This window comes from Syngnathus floridae, chromosome 5 (genome assembly GCF_059516105.1).
Source record: "Syngnathus floridae isolate MCC-2025c chromosome 5, RoL_Sflo_1.0, whole genome shotgun sequence".
NCBI lineage: Eukaryota > Metazoa > Chordata > Actinopteri > Syngnathiformes > Syngnathidae > Syngnathus > Syngnathus floridae.
Genome location: NC_142417.1, coordinates 9,441,932 through 9,464,536, shown reverse-complemented (window position 1 = coordinate 9,464,536; position 22,605 = coordinate 9,441,932). Strand labels below are relative to the sequence as shown.

Here is a 22,605-nt window from a genome sequence, read left to right as displayed (position 1 = left end):
GAGCATGTCAAGATAAACAACAACACCCACCTCCATCCCCCATCTTTCTCCCTTTCTCCTCTCCAATAAGCTTGCTTGTCTCTGAGGACTCAGCCTCTGGGGGCCCCAAGTGAGAACCACATGAGTCTCCCTCCAATGTGGCCTCCTCCTCTTCATCTTCCCTCAGCTCTGAAATTGCAATGCCGTATAGAGCATGGTTTTCTTGGCTTTTTAAAGTCTTTCTCTGGCACGGGCACATCACCACTTTGGTGCTTGTATCTGTTTTGTTCTGCTGAAATGGCCCTTCATTGTTAATGTAATTAGCACTGGTAAAGGACGACAGTTAATTACCCACTCTATTTTGATCGGGTAATTAATGTAATGCCAGGAAACAGCAAGTGTTTCATTAACATAGCGCTCAAAGCTGTAAGGGGGCAGGGTAGCACCCATGCCTTTATATTATATATTTATGGATAAACAGAATCAACAACTGGGATCATGTGACCTGCACAGTAGCGCCACCTTTGTAAGCCACAAAACTTCCTCCTTGGCTCTTTCCTGCTTTGATACGGCATTAATTTGGTGAGTTCAAGTCAGCTTTGTTCCTGATGCCACGGCATTCATCTTACCGAGTGCTCCTCTTGCCCAGCGGTGCAGGAGCCATATGCTCCTTCTCCACTTGACTGTTCTCACTGTTGCTGTTGTTGTGGCAGCGGCAACAGTGCCATTTACTGCCTTCTGATCACAGTTTGGATAAAGACAAGATGAGATGCCACCTGCTACAGAGGCGTTACACATCACACTGCATGCACCGCTTGAGAGAAAAGCCAGCATCTGCTCTGATGAGAGCAAAGACCACGTTATCTTTCATTATTGGTACTGCAAATGTATTGATGAGTTTCCAAGTTGAAGGCCCAGTACTGTCACTCTCACAACAACATAAAAACAGACATCCCCTCTTTAGTCTCAAGGGAGGTGTTTGTGTTTATATACCCAATTAGCCCTCCGGCCACAGCATGGCCATGCATTAGGACGACATTAGCCTCGGGTGTATGCAATATGTGTGTGTCTAAAATATGCAGCACCCCTTTCTCATTTGAGCCATGCCTTATTAGGCAGTTTGAGGATAAGCTTGACAGGGGTGGCCTACTGTTTTGTCAAAAAGATTGGCTTCCACGCACAGCCAGTGTCCTTTGACTTGAGCCGGTCAGTAAAACCTGCATTGTTGCTCATTAGACCGTTGGACCCCAATTCCTTTTTCTAAAATGAATCCCCTGCCCCTTATGCCATTCCCCTGGGTGTCAGTAGAGTGGGGTGGCAGATGGGACAGACACAGAGCTGCCCCATGAGACCCTCCCCACTCCCCCCAACTAAACACACACAAACACGTATAGGTGCACACACTCAGACATGCATGTATACACGTATGCATAAATAGCATGCACACACACAGGAGCAGCAGCAGCAGTAGCGACACACAACTTCCCTGCCCCCAGACACAAGCCTCATCTGTCAGCCTGCCTCTTTTGTCCCAAGCATTGGACGATGTTCTGTGAACGCACAGTGACGTCTCTGTCGCTACCTCTCAATCTGTGCTCTGTCCACTTAAGCTTGTGCGTGAGCTTGGCTCAAAGAGCTGAAAGGTAATCAGGTCCATTGAACGAGAGCCCAATATGGTCTCAACACTTTCATTACGTAACTTTGGCCTTATGATGGTCAAACTCTTGAGCAAAAAAATGGAGGCCAGTGGAACACAAAGTCTTGAAGTGTTTGTGCTTGTAACTTTTGTCTGGCAAAGTGTTCTATCACTACCTCAAAAATGACAAAGCCATATTAATATCACCTATTCAAATCCAGAGGCCAAAACTTTTTAGAATATTATGACTCAAGTAAATGTAAAACGCAGTCCCTGAAATAATTACTTGGCCAAGAGAATGTACTGAGTGAAAAACTTGATGATGGAGTGCTTTTTTTTTTTTTTTTATCATAGCATGAACATCTAACAAATGAAGTTTTTTTTTCCTATTGGAATATTTACCTGTTTACATGTTCATTAAACTAACAAACAAAAAGAAATAATAGGTAACATTTGTTCACTTTTATTATTATGCTTGTGGTCACGTTTTTCTCTTAGTTCTGTAAATATACTGCTATGGTTTTCCACGTCAGTTTTAGAATGTTAGACAATGCAATACATAAAACATGTGGTCAGACGCGCGCTTTGTTGGATGGTGCGCGCCCGCGGCGGAGGTGAGGGGATCCCGCGTGGCGTGGGTGGGTGATTAATTACAGACTCGGCGTGTGACAGAGGTGAACTCCGTGGTGGTACTGCCTGCTGCCGACATGCAGGGAAAGTCTGCCTGGCTAATTGACCTGGCTTCTGTAAGGCCATCCATCAAGCGTGGCCCGTGTGGCCCCGTAAGAAACACATTATTCAGAGGTAAGTTAGTTAACCGGGCCGCCATTCATTACCCGTATTAGCTTCTCTCCGTCTGTCTCGGCTTGCGCGTTGTGAAACTCGCAACTCCAATTGAATTAGTTGGCAACATAACACACTTTTGTTTAACAAGGGCTCTCTCTCTCTCTCTCTCTCTCTCTCTCTCTCTCTCTCTCTCTCTCTCTCTCTCTCTCTCTCTCTCTCTCTCTCTCTCTCTCTCTCATAAATAAAAGGCCTGCATTCACTATATCCAGGTCTGTTCTGGAACGTAAATGTTATTAGGTATAGATATTTAATATTAGTGTTTTTATTATTTTGCAAAATATTCACTCATTTTGAATTTGATGCCTGCAACTTTCCCAAAAAGTTGGGACTGAGGGATTTTTACCCTTTTGTTGCATCACCTTCTCTGCACTCAATAAGATTTGGGGAACTGTGGATGCAAATTGTTGAGGCTTTGCAGGTTCCCTCTTGCTTCATCCTATCCACATACTATCTCAGATGCTGCCCTTTGAACTAAAAACTTCCCAAAACAATTTGAAAGTTTGAAAAAGATTTGCAAGTCCTTGCATTATGTTTTTATTTGCATTTTACGCAACTTCATTGGGATTGGGGATATTTTGTGACTGTTTCAGGCCGCCTGAAGTTGACTTAATATTAAATTAAAATATGTTGCTGTATTGATTGTGGTAAAAAAGGGTGAATCAAGTAATTTTAACCATCACTGTTCAAGTGCCCGCATGTATGGAAGTCTTCAGCCTTGTGGGTGGTGTGGTTTAGGCCCCCAGAAAGATGGAGTAGCGTGAAGTTGTAGTTCCTCAACCTGGTCATGGCCCACATGTGCTTTTACTCTCCCACTTATAGGAAAATATATTGGAGTTTAGTGAAGGCAGGGGGGAAGAAGGGATTACTCATCCCACAAAGATGACTTGTCATATGGTGTCTTTCCGCTTGTAAAGTACAAAGTTACAGTAAGTGCTTGCTTTAGTCTGTACTGATAGAAACAAGCTGGATAAAGATAAAATCCGTTTTGATTAACAAAAATTGAACAAAATATGTTCCAATATGCTGGATGACTTCAGGGTTGCCATCATAAAACTTCTGCTCACCTGTATTGACTTGGGGCTAGTGGTTTGAGTCCTGCTGCGGGCAAAATAAATAACTTCTAATTGCTGACGCAATGCTTGTCTGCATCCTGATTGCTGGCAAGATGCACGTAAATTTATCTTTGGTTGGTTTCTGAAGATATGTCATCTATTTTACCAGGGACAAGTAGTACATTTTGAAGAACCTGAAACTAAGCCCAACTGCCTTGACAGCTTATGAAATATAAGATACAGTTTACAGTCCTTCTAATCACCTCCAAAGCTGTGCTTCTCGGGGCATTACAACACCAACTGCCCCCTTAGGTCCTCCAAACATTTTTTTCTGTCGACGAACACCCACGCATCTCAAAACTCAAGTTGATAGATTTGTCCCAACCTGCAAAATTGAGGAATAACTTCAGATAGCTACTGACTGACTTTGTTTGCTTTTAAAAATGAATTATATAAAATGAGACAGAATACCGCAATTAACAATGCAAACTGCAATAATAAATACAGGCTAATTCAACGAAAAAACTCTTCGCGTTGCTGTCTTTTAATTCCACCTTTTTGTTTAGGTGTACCTAATCTTATGGGAGTCTGGTGCAAAATCACAACTTTTGCAAGCAGATGTGAGCAGTGCGTGTGCAGCCTCAAAGCGCCACCTACCTGTCAGTTTGTCCTTATTCCCTGCCAAGTTCAGAGAAAGCATTTGTTTAATTTGTCAACACTATCGTTGTGTCAGTGCCCATCCATTTATACTCCAACCAAACACAACATTATGCACAATTGCACAAAATGAGATCTAATACACTAGCTGTTTCAAATATTGCGTTTAAAATGATAATGTTCCATTTAATTTGACACTGCCTTAAGGTATAATAGGTCCATAATATTTATGATTGTGGTTGTATATCATACTGAGAGTTGCTCTTATCGTTGATTCTCCAAATGAGCTAAAACAAAAGTATTAGTTTTCTCTCATCATGAATTCAGTAAACCACACCAATAAACAATACCATACATTAACAGCAATTGTCATGACCTAATTTTTTTTAAAACTCTGTAGTGATTGGTACACCAGTATGTCCATGCTCCTTGACTGAGATGATATCTTTGCTGCTAATATAATTATTGTTAACCATTATTTTGTTTCACAAAAACACAGAAAAATAGAAAAACAGACATTGGCTGTCAAATTCTTATTTTGATGCATTTCTGAGTACAAAAAAAAGAAGAAGTTTAAGTGGTCGAAGTTTGAAAATTCCCATTCCTGTACAAAAATAAACATCGAGAGGTCACCAAAATTTCAGAAGTGCGCATTAAAGCATTTAATAATGCTGCATAGTCACTTCTTGTTTTTATGACAGGTGGTCAAAATAGACATTTTAAGTTCTGTTTATATGCATATTGGCATACGTATCACATATAAATAATGTGATTACATGTTTTGAATGGAGTAATAAGCCTGGCTGGTGTAGATGTGGCATACCAGTACTTGCGAGACTGTGATGACAACCATTTGATATCTCCCCTGTATACCAACATGCTTGAATATGCAGGAGGATAACTAATCAAATAAATCCACTCATTACGAAGGCTGCCGGTATTTCTGCTTTTGCATTAATTATATACTCATTAGCATATCAATCAGAGAAATCAGAGATCATGTAATTAAGGTTTAAGCAAAAGCACCTGCTGCCTGTGAGTCGTAGGGCGCTTTGTGTGCGTGTGTGCATGCGTGCGTGCTCGCGTTTCAGACCTAATCTAATCTGGCCTTTGACAAGATGCTCCCTCATCAATCCTGAGCTGTCGGAGTTCTGTTTTTTGTTTTGTTTTTGTTTATAGGGTTGGGTGGTGGCGTTTGGCAGAGGCATCCTTCACACTGTTGTCATGGTGATCAAATTGATTGGCAGGGACGCCTGGTTAGAATGAAAGAATAGAGAACAGGTGGAAGGAGGCGGGCTGTACATCTAGTCGAACAGATTGGGACAAAGTGAGGACTCGCTGGGTGTCTGAGGGGAGCCACTGTCCGTTTTGGCTCTGCTTACACCTTTTAAAAGACAACCAGTAATTACTCCAACCGTCTGTAATGGACTACTCTGAACCTTTCACGGTATCACCAGATGTTCTTGTTTCTGGGTTGGATCAAATTAAGTGGGACTAGGTACTTTTGAAATTGCCATCTTGACAGATTTGGTAGTATATTTTGTTTCTCCAATAGTTAATCTCTACAACAAAAAAATGCACGTAATAAACCAAAGTTTTGTCTTTTTCTTTAGAAACACCAACATTGTTATTTGGAACAGCATCTTTCTGTGTGTAGCTATGGAAAGCTGCCTTTAAGTACTACATGACTATTGAAGACATGCTTTTGATTGAGGGTGTGCTTGTTTTGCAGAAGACGTTGACCACCTGTGGGGGAAAGATTGATGGGGCTGAAAGAAGGATGAAATAATTTGTGCAAAGGGAAAACCAGAGGAAGCCATTTGTAAGAAATCCATGGAAGAAAAATACACAGAGGAAAAGAGACGGTACGGGAGAAAAGATGAGGAATGAGAACAGGGAGGAGCGAGAGCGAGGGAATGGGACTCGGGGGAGCGAGTCTCAACTGTTTGTGGTGACAGCCTCCGGCCTCTGGCCTCCTCCCCAACACTTCCTGCTCCATTTCCTTTTCTTTCATTCCTCATTTTGTCTTACTTTCTGAATTATTACTTGTGTTCACTCCCAGGTTCTGTCAAGTTCTCACAAACCTTGTTAAAAACAAACATATGGCAAATGCACTTTAATTCTCACCATACATGTGGTACTTTATTGACTAGTAGGAGTAGTTTTGGATGCCCTTTAGATCCCATAATAGAGGCAATCCTATGCATTGATTTTGGACCTATTGACCTGATGACATTTTAAGTTGATACATATTTTTAAGATGTACCTCGATTATGTAAATCTCCTGTTTCAGAGCCCATCACATTATTATGTTGTGAATGCATAAGCGATTTCAGTCCTGTGAAGTCATTAGTTATACCAATTCAGGCTACCTGGTGTATGAAGGCGATGCCTTGTGAGGCATCTTTGAAAGCTGTGACAAATCTATTTTGATGGGACGGTTTATTGACAGATTTCCTGTTTGTGTCGTTCCCAGCCTTTTGCGCCACGCCTTTTATCCATCCCTGGAAATATTCTTTACAAATCCTCTGCAGCGTCGTTCGCATCCTCAAAACGATGACCCCATTAAACCAAGTAGGGCGAGGATGGAGGTTGTAACATGCAGCCGGGAACTGTTGGATGCTCCTTGTAAACAGGCTGCATCATGGTGAAGCAGCCCCTGGTTGTAATGCCACAACCCTCACCTCGTCTCTCACACTCAACCAAGCAAACGCTGCAGAATCTCTGTAGACCTGCTGATTCATCATCTGGCCAACATTTGTAAAACCTTTCGTGGATCTTTTAAACGCACCTTCGTTTTTGTACTACTTTTGCAGTGTCACAGTAAAGTGAATTAAGCATTTGCTTGACATCCATGCAAGCTCTGTGGGTCCAGTTCTCGCTGATAGTGTACAATACATGTGAATAGTTGTCCCCGTGCCTGCGTGGGTTTCCTTATACTACTACTACTACTACTACTACTACTACTAATAATAATAATAATAATAATAAATTTAGCAATATTGTACAAAGTCTGCTGGGCACCAGTTCACACATGACCCTACCCTTGCAAGACAAGCATCAAATGTCCTTCATTTGGATTAAAACCTGTTCCATGTCGTACCTCTGTCCTACCACTGGAGGGCAGGAGTGAATTGGCCTTGGCGCTCACTGTATCCATAAATAGTATTACAGTACGGTTGATTTGTATTAAGTGTTTCAGACACCAGATGGTAAGAATTTGACTTACTTTTGTATGTTTTCCTAGATGGTTAGAAAAAAAATACAAATGCTATTTGAAAATTCAAGGATAACTGGTCTTGTGGGCTAATTCCCATTTTCATTACTATACTTTATGATCATTCCTAATTTAAAACATTGCATTAGCATAAACTGTTTTATTTTTTTTGTTTTAGTAAAACTGATGAATTATGTTATTTTGGAACAAATACAAACATTGATGGGAATTCCCTTTTCTCCTCTGTAGTACCTCCTATGCACCAGCAGAGGAAGCCTGGTCACCTTTAATCCACACTGTCACCATTCCAATTAATCTCCTGCAAATGCTGAATGGCGATCTGGTTCACATTGTTATGTTCCTTTGAAACTCTGAAAATCTCAAAAAGGTCCATGGACTTCAGCCATACTGTGGTAGCATAAACATAGCTTGTTCATCATCCCTCCCCCATGCTGCTAAAAGAACTCTTGATGGTGCAGCGGATGCTGCAGGCCCACACAGAACTGTAGTAGGCCACTGTAGGTTGAGGCCCTCTGCCAACTAACACACTAGAGACATTTGCTATCAGAAATGTCCAGGCTGATCTGACATGAGCAGCATAGTAAACATTTGGCTGAGCGCCTGCTGTTGTCCAATGTGCAACAACAGAATAGATAAAGCTGTTGTCTACCACATCACCCATGTGATCCATTTGTGACAAGGCTGAATAAACATATTAGATTTGATTTATTGTTCAGGGCAGCACCGTGAAAAGTGGTTAACACATCTGCCTCATAGTTTTGTGGTTTGGTGTTCAAATTTCTGCTGCAGCCTTCCTGATGGGAGTTTGAACATTCTCCCTTGTGGATGTGAGACTTTTCTTTGGTACTGTGTGTTAGGCTAATTGTAGACTAAATTGTCCATAGGTGTTAATATGAGAGGGTATTCCCTTTTTTTCCCCACAAATATCCAGACGCGTACTTGAACTTTCTCTCAATTCCCCAAAACATGCATGTTTGGTTGTGATAGTTTGTCTAGAGGTAAATTAATTCTTGTCTTGCCCGGGTGATCCTAATGAGCACAAGCAGTATAGGGAATGGACGGATGGATTATAAATTTCAGAGCTGCAGTGAACAACTCAGTATCTTTTCACGGTTATGTACATCTGGCCAAAATATGATGGCTCCAACTGAATTCGGTTGAATAGCTCTTTAAGACGGGCTTTATGTCTCTTATGTTCTTCTTAGCTTGCATAAGTAGGTACAAACTCCAGTTACAATGAAGTTGTGATGTTGCAAACTAAATACATGCAAACAATATGATTTGCAAATAATTTTCAAATTATGTTAAACTCAACTATCACAAGATGTGCAGGGGCAACAAAAGACTAGAAAAGTTGAGGAATGCTAAAAAAATGTTTGAAACATTCCTCAGATGAACAGGTTAAGTGAAATTAGGTTTGTGTGTCATTATTGGGTATAAAATCAAAAGTATCCCTGAAAGGCTCAGTTGTTCACAAATAAGGATGTGGCAAGGGTCATACAATCTGAAGACGTCTGCACACAAGTCGGAACGCCCAAATCCAACATTGGATGCGTGTTTTTTTTTTTTTTTTTTTTAAATCACAGGAGCTGATTTTGTGTTGGGAAATGTAATGTGTTGTTTCCCACTAAGAGTAAAAATATAAAGAAACAACACTGTGATTTCGTTTGAGTGAATATCATTTCAATGAGGAAGAGCCTATCACGGCCATACTGAAAATAAATCGGCCACGCAAGCCTGTCTGTGCAGTGTGCATGACAAATGCGTCGATTTTGGTGTGCAACAGTCGTTTTTCAACATTAATCTGCGAGTTCTTTCAGTGCCATGGTGTAGTGGCACGACATGTTTGTGAAATATGTACGTATTTGTAAATGACAGCTGAAGACACTGGTCGACTGACACAAGGAACAGGCTGAAACGCTTAAAGGTGAGTCTGACAAAAGTTACCTGCACGATTTTGCATGTCTTATTATTCTCCGCTATTTTAAAGCGCTCTCTAAATAAGGGTGAGTTGAGTTATGTGACTTAATCCCGCAAAACTCGAAACGGCTGTCACCAGAATATGTGGACATATTTTTTGAACGAAGCATTTTCCTCATTAAGCAATATACTAAGCTGTTGTAGTGAGCGCAACTTTATAGAGGAAAAGGCTTTTTGTCCTTAAAATAGAAAAGCCGTATATGAAGAAAAAAAAGAAAAGTGAAATGATGTGCAAGAATCTCAGACAATTTGTCATGATCTAATCACTGGTCTGGAATCCAAACAAAGCCAGAAACGCAGGTACATGTCCACCAAATCATCCAAATTCAGGTTTTGTACAATACAATTCACATTTCCTTACATACAGTACGTATACATAGAAAAAGGAGATTTTAAAATAGCTGTTGCATATGATGTATATGATGTATTGCATTGGATGAAAAATGGAAACAACATCAAATATGCACTTTGACCATTGCTATAATTTTAGGTGGATGTCCTCATTTTATGCAAATTATTGCTGGTCCCTCGATTACTGGGCAGATAATGGTTTTTTGTTACCTTGACAAATCAGGGTGATGTACTTTTTGCCCTCCTAAGCTTAAGAAAGCAAACACGAACTGTGAAAGGCACAAGCCCCCTAAAAAAATGACACTGATTTGTGTTTTCACTCATCGGAGAAAACACTTCATCATCAGCCCCCAATTTACACTTCACTGTATGTGGTGCATGGAGTGGATACCTCGCCTCAAGACCTTAATTAGGTCAAAACTAGCATTCTGTTAGAGAAGCAGGAGTGTAGCTTTATGAGACCTATCTGGTTGTCTTAGCAAAAAAAAAAGTCCTTATTATGATTTCAGTGTTGCAGTGATGATTGAGTTGGGAACATTCCCAGGAGTTCGATATTGTGATGAATGCGCTTGCCACCGAGCTGTCAGTCCATCAGTATTTGTGTTTGTCTGTGTCAAAGCTTAGCTTTGCATGTGAGTGATTTATGTTGCAATGTTGCAGACTGAAGGCAAAATCATCCCCAAGTCAACTCATTAGTATGCTGCTCAATGTGAATCTGCTATCGGATTATAGGAGATTCCTTAATAGGAGAGTAGAGGGTGACGGGGAGCAGTTTGTAGGGGAGAATTAGGCAAAGCAGTATTTCTCCAAAGCAGCCAAGAAATTCTACTTTGTATTTCAAAATCATAAAAAAATAGGATTACCTCTTTTGCTCTGTATACTGTAGCGTGTTTGATCACGTGGATACCTCATTAGGTATGTGTGATGTATAGTGAGCCAGTAAAACGCTATTAAAGGATTTATTTTCTACCTGCGTCAGCAGCATTGTTGGGAGGAGCAGGGAAAAAATGGAACACGGGGAGAGGAGAGCGAGAGTACCAGTAAACATGTGCAGACTCCATCTAAACTTCTTTTCATTCACCTAAACCTTGCCATGCAAATCTTTGAGCAGATGCAGAAAAACAATGTCATGCAGTAATGACATGAAATTTTACAAACAGAAAATTGAAAACTAGAAGAAAGAAAAAAATGATCTCTGGAGTAATTATGAAATGTTTTCGATAGACTGTGAAGGAAAGAGCACTGCATAGCTCTCAGACGTTGCATACACAAGCACACTGCACCAACATCCTTAGCCAGTGCTACGTATCTACTGCAGTGCTTCACCAGAAGAGCAGGAAGAGGGAGTACGGAGAAGAGGAGAGTTAACGAGTCAAAGGCTGTTTTATTTTTTCCGCCCCTCATGCATATTTTACATTTCTTTTATTTCCTCCGGTATGCTGGTGTGTTTTAGTGATGGGTCCCTGTGTAGGACACATGGTAGGAGCACAACATATACTGCAATGGAAAATGAACCAAAATCAATGTCATGTGAGAAGGAAAAAGTAAGCCTTTGATTAAAAGATGCTGAAGCTTTTCCCGAACTGAGCGTTCCGTCATCCCCTTATTATCTTACTCATTGGGGTGGATGGATACAGAAAACACTGTGTAGTAATGGACAAGAAAAAGGGAAGTCATCCTCTCAATTTCATTTTTTTCAAGAAACACTTCTCTTTCTTTTCTTGCAGAGGGACACAAGTGGCGAAGGCTGCAGGAAAATAAAAAAGGAATGAAGGGAAGTGTACATTAACGATCGAGTGAGTGCTGTGCTGCATTCGCATCCCTCAGCAGACGGCTGAGGACTGCCGCTGTGTCTGAGCGCATGTGTGTGTGTGTTTGTGACTGCACTGCTGAAGAGGAGGAGGAGTAAGAGGCAGAGTGAGCACGCTCAGACTCTACAGGACCATAGAAGAACGCAGCAGCAGCAGCAGCGCTAGTGTTGGCACGCGCCGGGTAAAAGTCCCAGCACCGTAAGAACTGGACTCGCCGACGCCACCCAGACCCCTTCAAGCGCCATGGCTCAAGCGGCCAAACACCTCCGCAAAAACAAGGATTTAGAAGCCCAAGCAGAGCAGGAGCGCAAAGAGAAAGAAGAGGAAAAGGTCAAGAAGAGGAGCCGCTCACGGGATAAAAAGCGCAAGGTACTGGGATGATACGCAGGTGTCTTAGTCAGTCAGGGATGGGGTAGATTCGGGAGGGAGGGAAAGAGGGGGGCTTCAAAGCTTGAGATGCCCCCCCTCCCCTTGCTAACTAGTCTGGGGTGCCTGGGCACACATGGAAAACCAGTCATGCTGTGTTTCCACTGTGTGTACTCACATCCTCCCTGGCACACATGTATGTCATGTACATACAAACACGGGAAACGTTCCAGCACACTGCATGCTCTCCTAATCCTTCCTTATTGCCCAGTTTATTGAGTATCTTCAATCAATTGTCTGCCAAGGAAGCAATTTCCCTGTCTCCGTCCCTGTTCACACTTTTTTCGATCCACTCTTAAATTTTCACTGTGGTACTGTCAAATTTGACATGAACACGAGTCATCTAGTGGCCAGTGCGCCGACCTGCGTTTTAGCTTTTTGCTTTTATTTGGCTTTGGAAATCTTGCAGTGGTGGAATACCTGCAGGCTTCTGTTTTCTGTCTGAGGATTCCCATCGTAAACAAGAAATCACTGCTCCGTCACTCACCAACTGCAGGGACCTATGCTAAAACTGGCATGTGCGCGGCGTTACTACCCCTGGTTCAATTGCACCTTTTTTGTTGACATTTAAATGAGTCATCTGCTGTCTAGTGTTGGTTGGAAATAGCTCATCAGCAACCCTGTCAATGTGCATAGTGCCAAGCTGGCTGAAAACCAATCTGGTGCTGATGCGGTAGAGTGTTGTGGCCAAACACATGACTACACCCTCCCTCGAGTTCAGGGAGGCTTACATTTTTCATTTGGTAGCTATCTCAAAACAAAGGAAGGCAGTTTGGCTTCAGCGTTGCGCAAGAGCGCCGAACCAATATTGTTGACGTCAACTTGTGCTCTTGAGCTCTCATACATGTACAGAAGTGTGAGAGCAAACCATTTTTTGCACGTGTGTGTGTGAGTCTGGGAAGAGGAGAATGTAAGTAGGGAAAGCCTGCAGCACTCTAACAATATGCATGATCACGGCTAAGGTTTATGCTGAGGGTCTTAATGCAGCCCAAGTTTGACTCAATGTGCATTGTTTCAGGGGATCCCATATCAGTTACATAATCATGGAGCTTGAGTTGCTTAAATAAGCCTTTCCACCCTCCTCTCCAAACTCCCCCCCCAAAAAACATTTTATGCCTAATGCATGCCTTGTCAAACCAGCAGCTGGTTTTTCTTACCTTGTCAAAGTGACTTTCTGTAAAAAGCTCCTATGGCTGACCACGCTTTATCTTAGTTAGCTCCATAATAAACATTGAGGTCTAATAACAGAGCAAATTCAAATTTAATATGACGATGTTAAGTTGTGGCTACATTAGGGTTTTCTTTCTCTCGTGTGAGGAATTGTCTAAAGCATGTTGTTTATTCCTCAATTCTAGTATTGCTCAAGGTTGTGGGTGAGGCCTGGACCCGACCTAATTACTGTTTGACGAACATTCACGCATACTTGTGAACAACAATTTGCGGAGTGCTGTATGTTATTGTATATGTAGTCAGTGTCTTGATTTAGCTAAAAGGTCACCGTTGCGTGTAGTCTGCTGTTTAGTAAGATGGTTCGATACGAGGCGGGAAATTGCGATGAAAGACAGTTGTGGCAGTCCTGACCCATTAGTGGTACGCACTCACAAGTAAGGCTCATTAATGGAATCCGTCTAGTCAGTATGCACTACGGCTACTTTGCCACTGTAGACGGTGGAGAACTAAGGTGTTGGCTGCAGCACTTCTTTAAGGTAAATCTCAGCGGTATAAGAATGATAAATAAAGGTTGAGTTGGTTTGAATTTAAGTTTTGCCTCTGTCTGCTTTTCACTGCCCTCCAAACTCTCTTCCTTTTCCTGCCCGAACCCTCTCAGAGCTACCTGTGCCAATGTCTGAGAGAGATTGTAATAGCTGTCTTAAGTGTTGATGCAATGTTAATGCATGTGTGTGTGTGTGTTTGGCTGCGTGTGCAGGTTGCTGCAATGGATTAGTGGTGCTGCAGTGGTGACTAAGCCTATCACAGTGAGCAACTGGAGTCTGATCATCTCTGTCCGCTTCCCGGGATTCTTGTTATCAGAGATTAAAGTGAACATTTTTGAAGCAATCCCTCTGTAGTTCCAACCCCTGGCAGTGCACTTTTGCTATTGGCTGACTGATTCATCGTCTCATTAGTTAGTCAGTTTTATGGACAAAGATGTAGCTCTAATTACCTCTGCAAAGTCAGCTATATTTTAAACACGCCTTTCTGTGTGTTGGATTGAGTGGAGAGTTGTAAAAGGCAGTGAGCACTTTCCTCGCCTAGACACCATCATAATCTGGTACCTAATTGTTTTACCAATACAGGTAGGCTCACTGTACTTTGTAAATTACCCCGAATAGTTTATTCTCGTCATTTGATTGATTGCACAATTCATTGCACAGTTTTACTCTTAAGCAAACTCAGCCTTGTGTTGCTACAGCATGTAACATTTGCAATCACCTATAAATTCAAATAATTGATGATGAAATTGTTGATCCTGAGATTGTTTAGCCAATTAGACTTTGAATAATTGAGAACATGGCCATCAGCAGCATCATCTACTGTATTTAAGCATAGTTTGTGGGAAAAACGATTATCTTTGAAATGGAAAATACAATTAAGAGCGCAATATTCTTTTTATACATTTTATAGTTTCATTTGCATTTGTTTTTACAATCAAATATAAGAAAGTTATGGACTGAGATTTGTGGAAAAATTTACCAAATTTTGATATAATGTGCATGTAATATTGCACAGCGGTAACGCAACATACATGCTGACTTTTATATGCCAGCAAGCACTCAAAATGCGACATTTCAGTAATTCATTCAAATTCCATTAATGATGACGCGGCAATAGCAATAATACCTGCAAAGAACACGGTGTTACATATAATGGTCAGCATGTCAGCCTTTCAAGAATCAGTACATAGAGTGGAACCTAGGGATTGTTCGCCGATTGGACATTACTTTTTTTAAGCCACTTTAGTTTCTTTGGCTAAAATTCAACAAATATTGTAAATAAAATTAAACAAATAACCATACACAACGGGGTAAAAAAGGCAAAAATTACAGGTGCTTGGATTTGTAATAAAAACAATTAAATTACATCCAGCCGAATCACACGGAATTGATTTTGAAAAGTTTAATTTACTGCTGACATTTCTAACGTTAGGTGGGAGTATATCGCAAACGGAGGCAGCTCTTTAATGAACAGTTATCATCTTGATTTTTTTTTGAAGGCGGGCGTACAAACAGGTGACCTATGCACTTGTCTAGTGTATCATTGATTGCGCCATAGAATATAACAAACATGGCCAATTCTGGTACCAGCTGACTTTGACAACTATTATCCAAAGGAACATTTTGAGTGGTTTTAGACACTATTTTCTACTTTCTGCGGGGTCTGACAAATCAAGGTTCTACTGTAATTGTTAATTACAGATGCACTTTTGAGCCATTTCTTGTCATTACGTTTGTGAGCTCCTGTGTCATTATGTCCAGGTCAAGGCAAGTTTAGGACTATGTAAGGTTAAGATTAGGCAATAGTTTTACCATGGGGAGTATTCAGGGAAATGGTTGTAAATCACTTGTGTCAGTTCCATGTCCTTTGAATTGATGGAGTGTGCGTTCAGGTGTCCCAGTGGAAGCCCACAGTCAGATGACTCAGCAGGCTTGGTCCAGGCATTCGTTTAGGTTGACAGAGGCTGGAACTGATTGTATTTGAATGCTGCATGGGCAGGTTGGCCGGGAGCTGCAGCGTACACTTCTTTAATTAACATTGCAACGCAAGATGCACATGAGGCCAATCCAGCAACACCACCACTCCCTCCTCCTTTCTTCAGGCTTTTTCGTATGAGGTTGCAGAGAAGGAGTTTGTAGCCAAAGCTCACTGGGTGAGGCGGCGGAACTCCACAGCACCAAGGTCTTGGCCACTGGTTTTGCAGCGATTCAAAATTTGAATTGCATCTCTATGCTACTGTATGAGGAGCCTCAGAATGCAATACAACGAGTCCTTGTGCTATGTCACCTAATGTGCATTTGCCCACCGTAATTTTTTGCAATGTCCTGCTCCTATTCAAATTCAGAAACATCACTCAGCGTGTGTCTGCCCCAACCCGTTCAGGTTTATTTTCTTCAAGAAGAAGGCTGCCCCTATTGTTAGGTTGATTTAAATTCTCTTCTAAAAACAGATGAATGAGAAGAGAAAAGAGTAAACATCAAACATCCAGCTGGCTCTCCTTGTCTGCAGGGGGTCCGGCTTTCCCAGAACTCTAAATCTTTTGAGTATATAGTAGTGAAACACTTTCATTCTGTCACTGATGGATTTTTCTGCGACTGTAATGATTCATTCGAACAAGCTCGAAATTCCGCGTCATAAAAGCACAAATCCACGTGACTGCTGATGGTAAATAAAGCTGAGCCGACACATAGGCACAACTGCGCCAGTCCCAGCGTTAAACCCAAATGACGGCAGCATCTGCCTTTGTTCATCCTCCCACTGCAGCACATAATCTATTTATTTCCGAGACAGCACGTGAAATGATGTGTCATATTGAGAGGGGCTTCCTCAGACTCTCCGTCAAGTGGCCCCCTCTCTCCCGTCTTCCTCACAACGTCTCTCCTTGGCCACTTGCGCTAATCTCTCCCCTCAATTGTTATTCTGACAGTGCAGCTATTACATAACTCGATGAAAAGAGAGAGATCGTGGTTATTGAAATGTATCCTCGCAACGCCAAAATAAAACGGAAGAACGATAGAAACTAATACAGATGCAATACAGTGAGTGAGTAACGGGACAGATAATTGCTGTTTGTTATCAGAAAGCTTTTTGCTGTACAGACCTCATCTCTGTCTTTAAGATCCTTGTCGGTGAGAGAGCAGAGAGGGAAAAGACAGGTGGTGGAATCACGTGCTTATTGCTCACAGATGCTGCAGGTTCTGCAGAGTCTCTCTCTGAGACATCCATAAGATACAAGCCTGGGAAGTCTTGGATCCGCTCCCCATTGATGAGCTCTTAGCTTGCTCGGATTGTCCTACAAGACTATTTTGAAAATGAAATCTCATGTCTTTGGCACAAAAAGAAATTAGCGTGGTCTTGAAGCGATAGTGTGGAGTGCTTAAATGCAACCAGTAGCTGTGCTGTGGAGTCAAGTCTTGTGGTTTGTGAATGAATGAATGAATGAATGAATGAATGAATGAATGAATGAATGAATGAATGAATGGGAAAATGCCATGACGTAAGAAGTTGAACTCCATCCAAGCAGATCTTGCAAATCCACAGAGAGATGGAATTTAAGTAAAGTAATGTAGATTTAGGATGGCAAGACAAATTAATATAAATTAATCCCTACATCTTTGGGGTCCAGTTTCTTTGTTCTCTTTTTTGTTTGTTTGTTTTCTTAGAAAATTAAAACATTAAAATAATTAATTAAAATATTTGTAAAAAGATTTCTAGACCAATATATGATATTGATATCCCTATTTTGACTGCTGAGCAGTAGTTCAATGATTCTTTAAAAAAAGAAATAGCACTACTGAAATGCATCTTACTTCTGTCGTGTGCGTTTGTTATGGCACACATTATCATACAATTCATGTTCTCTCTTGAATGTCCATATGTCTGCGTTATTTCACAAACTACAACTGAATATTGTCAGACTGTTTGTCGTGTAAATGCATGAAACCTGAAAGCAATCTGTGTTATAGCAAGTTTCCATGATGCCGACCTGTCTGTGGCCTATATGTGCTTCCAAGGATACTCAGTGCTCCCAAATGACATTTGACTTTGACTGAGTGCAATGCAGATTTCTTAAGTCGTCCAGTCATCACAGTGTCGTAGCATCATTGGCCATTTATTAAAAGCCTAGCCATTTGTAAACCCCTTCATCTGTATCCTCGCGAGGGGAAGAAATGGTTTCACTTTGATTTGATTCTGCTCTGGAGGAGGGCAGCCAATAAAAACAAGAGAACACGAGAGCTGTGATTCCGTTAACCAGATACATCTTTCATCATTTACTTAAGATGCCAGCATTTTTAGCACATCTGTTACAGCATAGTCCTTTATTGATGAGAGTGTGCGTGGTTTTTTTTTCCCCTTGAAAACTCAAAACATGATATTTGTAAATACAAATTCTCAAATGACAGGATATTAGTAAGTAAAAAAAAAAAAACAACGCTTTTGGGTGGTCTTTTTTGCCATGCTTGTTTTCCTTGGGGGAAAGAAAAATCATAAATATATATTATATACATTCCCCCCCCCCATTCCGTTGCTGTACCAAATATGAACCAAACCGTTGGGCTCGTCTGCCCTCGCATTTATGGAGCAGAGGCACGTGGCACATAGAGTGGCGCAGGATTTACTAGCTAGCTGCGAGGAGAGTCGTGTCACCCTCCTTCTAATTGGCTGACCCTAGAGATTGTTTTTTTTTTCTTCCTCCAGCTGATGCAGAGGCAGGTGCCCACGCCTTTCTCCCTTCCTCTCTCTCCTCATCTCAGTGTGTATCCCTCCTATAATCAATTCTCTTGCTCCAATATAGACTCTCCTTGCTTGTTTCCACCACTCTGCTGCAGTTACACCACTGCAGGATTTCTGATCTCAACACCTCTTCTGCTCACATTCTCTTAAAGTCACACAGGAGTATACAACAAAGACTGAAAAAAGTCTGAAAGACTGGAAACAAAATGAAAAATGAACCTTCAGGTTACATTTTGGTTTCATTCTCTTTCACTGAAATATATTTGTGGGCATAAGTGTGCAGTCTTCTGGGGGGTCTATTTCGGATGGAAAAGAATCTGTGTGATTGCAGTAACTCCACAAGGTCAAATGCACCTCCAACTGGATCACGTTAGTACACACATGCATGTAGACTTGGCACACCCACTCACTGTCAGCAAGCCCTTAGTCAGCAACCTCCGTGGGTGTAGGATGTCGCCACCTAGTGCTCACAGAGAGGGCTCTAATTTGAGTAAGACTGACATCATCTACTGTACTGTACTGTAATGCATGAGAATTGATTGTTAGATGACATACGGTTGCATTGGTTAAAAAAAAAAAAAGATGTAAATAGCCTGTATAAATTCTTCTAATTGGTCAGAGGAAAATATTTTGACACAAAGTACCAAGCCTGGCCTTTACTTGCCCTCTTGAATTCTATCTATTTCTAATCATCTACTACATACTCTGATGTGCCACATGGCAATACACTTTTTTGACTCGGACAGTGGATTGACAGTGAGATGAAGATTATTTTGTGAATTATTCATGGTTATCGATGACTCGAGTCGTATTCTGACAACTCAGCATTCTGCTCTCTTCATCTTATGCTCTTCCCTGTAGCCGACACACAAAGTCAAGCCGCTCCTTCCCTGGTTTCCTTGGCCCCTGGTGCATTTTCCCTGCTGCAGAGTTAGTGCAAGTGCAAGCCAATCTATAGCAGGGCTTGGGGCATCTCAGGGTGCTTAGTTACTGTTAATGGAGAAATTATTTGTTAGAAGAGAGAGCAATGTGACTTTGGCTTCTGCACTCCTCTGGCAAAGACACTTAATTGCATGTACACCCATAAGTGGGCATGCATTTGTGAGTGAGAGAAGCCAATGTAATCGTTTTTGTTTGTATGACCATATGGCCTCTGGGATGTTCGCTGAGTCAAAAATAACCCATATGGTAGATTGATACATTGTCATTCTTATTTAAATGCAATTTCTGGCAGATTCATTGAAGATTTTAAAAAATCGGCAGTTCTGCTATTAAACATAAAATGACACTTAAAATATACAGTTTGTGTTTACTTCTAAGGATGAGCTAATTTCAAGTTCATCAGTTTTCTTTGCCGCCACTCCATTTCAGTCACTTTTGCATTCTTGCATCGTGCTGAGGCAAGGAAACAGGACCCACCTCACCACTTTCTTTATTCCCTCGTACCACATCGTATGTGGGCATACTTCTCAATTTGAATAACAGTCGCAACTTAATCAGAAAAAAAAAAAAACATGGCATTGTGGGAAAGGTAGAATTCTAATGAGTCTTTAACATGTTTCATTTACCTTGAGTATTTCCTCTCAGCTTCAGTTTTCTGCATCACGTTTATTTTTAACACTTGTTTTTAGAGACTTGTGGAATCCTTGACCTTCAGCCTCGGTGGTTATGCAATGTGCTCGGAATATCCTCATACTGAGCTGAGGTGTGTGCGGGAGTGCAAAAATCTGTTTTGTGTGTCTGATGAAGTGCTCCACACTACACTTAATGCAAATCCTTTTGATTTAGCCATTTAAGGCTCTAATCCTAGACAACCAACAGGTTTGCCCTATTTTAGAATCCTACAGCAATTTGTCATAAAGATGCTAGAGTCGGTTTTCTTAGGGTTTATGGAGATTCAAGTCTTTTCGGAATGCTGAAAAAATAACAACAACATATTTAGCTGGGTGTGAGCCAATGGAAAATTACAAGGTCTTACTGTATATCTTATTGTTGCTATTCCACCACATTTGCTAAGAAGTGTTAAGAATTAACTGGTTGTGCTCCCCCTGCTGGTCTGAGCTCTTATTTGCCTGAAGCCTCAATGGTATGATATTGTGCTGGAGGGCAGCACTCCTCGTTGAGGAATGAAAGGATGGAATCTTTCAATAATGTGACACTGTTTTTCCAAGTTATGGTGTTTGTGATGCTTAGAGATAGCCAAGGAGTGTACATTTTGATACAAACACGCACATCCTCGCATAAACATGCACTGTTCACACCCGCCTTTCCCTCACTTCCAATGCAGCAATTCAACGCGGCTCTGCAATACTGGTACGCAGACTCATCTATTATTCATTATTGTTCAGCAATGCACTTGACAAAGAGTGCAAATTAGATGTTAAAGAACTGGTAACTTCCCAGTATGCGTCAGTGAAACAGCTCCACAGCTACACCCTGTTAACCCTGATGGTCAATCAAATCTTAAGCTTGTGATGAAATTGAGCAGCAATTAAGGCCATTTTGGAAAACACCAGTGCACTGCTAGTAAAGCATATTGCAAGCTCGGTACAGCTTCCTCCTCAACTCAACACTTGCTCTCAGCACTGATAGTTGGGCAACTTCTATAAATAACCACCCCACTGCAGCATATTTATGTTGGAATCAGCAGTGAGCGTCTTATTAAAGGGGAAATCAACCTCCAAATTTTTAACAATAGTTGTTGTATATGCCCCCATGAGTCTAAAAAACAGCATTCTGATTAATATTGCGTTTGTGGAAAAATAACAATTTCGCTGTTTTTATCCAACTCAGGGGGCGGCCAGTTTGTCACTTGCTGTCATCTGAAAATGACATCACAGTTGCCAGCTTTGAGGTGACAGCCAATCATGACTCAGCATCAGAAAACTGGTGAGCAGCGATTAGTTGGGATCTGAGTTCTGGCAACTGTGATGATGTGATTTTCAATCGACAACAAGAGGCAAAATGGCCGACCCTGGATGGATAAAAACAGGTGATTTGACCTGTTTAATTCAAATTCTGCATATGATACATTCGGAACACTTCCGATTAGTTGGGTTGCACACATATAATTTATTGTAAAAAAAAAAGTGGGGGTTGACTTCTTCAAGTGGAAGACCTCTGATTCCGTCATAGATCATTTTTTATTTTTTGGATCATTTAAACAACCACCTCAAAGCGGATATGGAGAAACGGAATTCTACCCGCAGGAATCGTAAGGGGATACTTCATGGAGGGAATTCTTCTTTCCCGCACTACAAGCAGATGAGATTTATTGGAACGCTAGTGATGCATTCACTGAGGGCAGAGAAGAGGTGAATGGAGTAATAAGAGGGCCACAAACAATGACTGTGTTTTTTTTTAATATATGTTATGTATCTATGAAGGGCAGTTTTAGTGAGAAAAATTAAACAATGAATCTGGTGGGGCAGGCTGACTCTTGGTGCGGAGATGCAGATTGTTACTGGTGTGGTGCAGGGTCATGAATGATTTAAAGACAGCAGAGGTGACCGTCATCCACCCGCTCTCAAGATACATGTTGTCATTTATGACCCGGCAAAGTAATTCAGTTTCTTGACCAGACCAAACTGTTCTATCAGCAGTACAAATAAATCTGAATTCATGTGTGTTGCAATTCTGCTGTACTCAATCAAGGCAATTGTTATATTTATTCGGTGAACATTGTCTCTTCTTGAGAGTCTTTCAATGGTTCACAAATAGCAATAAAACAAGGAGAGAGTTAATGGGAAGGAGATAGACATTGCAGTTACATGAAGGACTTAACCACTACAACTCCAACTAAATCAGCATTTGAGTAGTCCATTCATGCTAAGATAGTTGGGCAGTCAGTAAAACAGTTGCTATCCAATCGATAATAATTGGATGCTTGTCTTGATCTTCTGCTCTGGTCAGTAGTAATGCAACAAGAAAGAGATGTACTGTAAGACTGACTTCAAGTGCCAGTGAACCAATGAGGACAATTGAGGCTTTGTAGGCAGGAATCTAATCACAGAGATCTAATTGCTCTCAGAGCCCAGATAGACGGAATCTTTCGATATTTTAGTCGATATACCAATTTGGTGTCAGTGCTGTTGCAAATTCATACTGTGGTGAAAATAGATTGATATTTGTATTTATCATGTGCCATTATTGAAGACATCATTTGAAATGAGCCAAAGG

At 41.2% G+C, this 22,605-nt stretch overlaps 1 protein-coding gene and 1 long non-coding RNA gene across 4 annotated transcripts in view; both read left to right on the top strand.

Annotated features, from left to right (window-relative positions):
• The first annotated feature begins 5,444 nt into the window (after nucleotides 1-5,444).
• Nucleotides 5,445-8,950, top strand: LOC148398025 (uncharacterized). 2 transcript variants are annotated; one of them, XR_015858492.1, is made up of 3 exons: nucleotides 5,445-5,617; nucleotides 5,903-6,035; nucleotides 7,637-8,950. It is a non-coding gene; the product is annotated as an uncharacterized LOC148398025 (long non-coding RNA). The 2 variants fall into 2 exon arrangements; XR_015858491.1 differs by lacking the exon at nucleotides 7,637-8,950 and adding an exon at nucleotides 6,647-7,088 and having other exon boundaries at nucleotides 5,452-5,617.
• Nucleotides 8,951-9,084: 134 nt separating this feature from the next.
• The window catches only part of ank1a (ankyrin 1, erythrocytic a), a 62,447-nt gene continuing 48,926 nt past the window's right edge, over nucleotides 9,085-22,605 (top strand). Inside the window, exons 1-3 of one of the 2 annotated variants that reach the window (XM_088375289.1) lie at nucleotides 9,085-9,335; nucleotides 11,467-11,535; nucleotides 11,635-11,919. In XM_088375289.1, coding sequence (XP_088231415.1) covers nucleotides 11,794-11,919 — 126 coding nt within the window. In that variant the 5' untranslated portion in view covers nucleotides 9,085-9,335; nucleotides 11,467-11,535; nucleotides 11,635-11,793. Of the gene's footprint in view, nucleotides 9,336-11,466; nucleotides 11,920-22,605 lie in introns of both variants that reach the window. The other variant, XM_088375290.1, reaches the window with a different exon arrangement.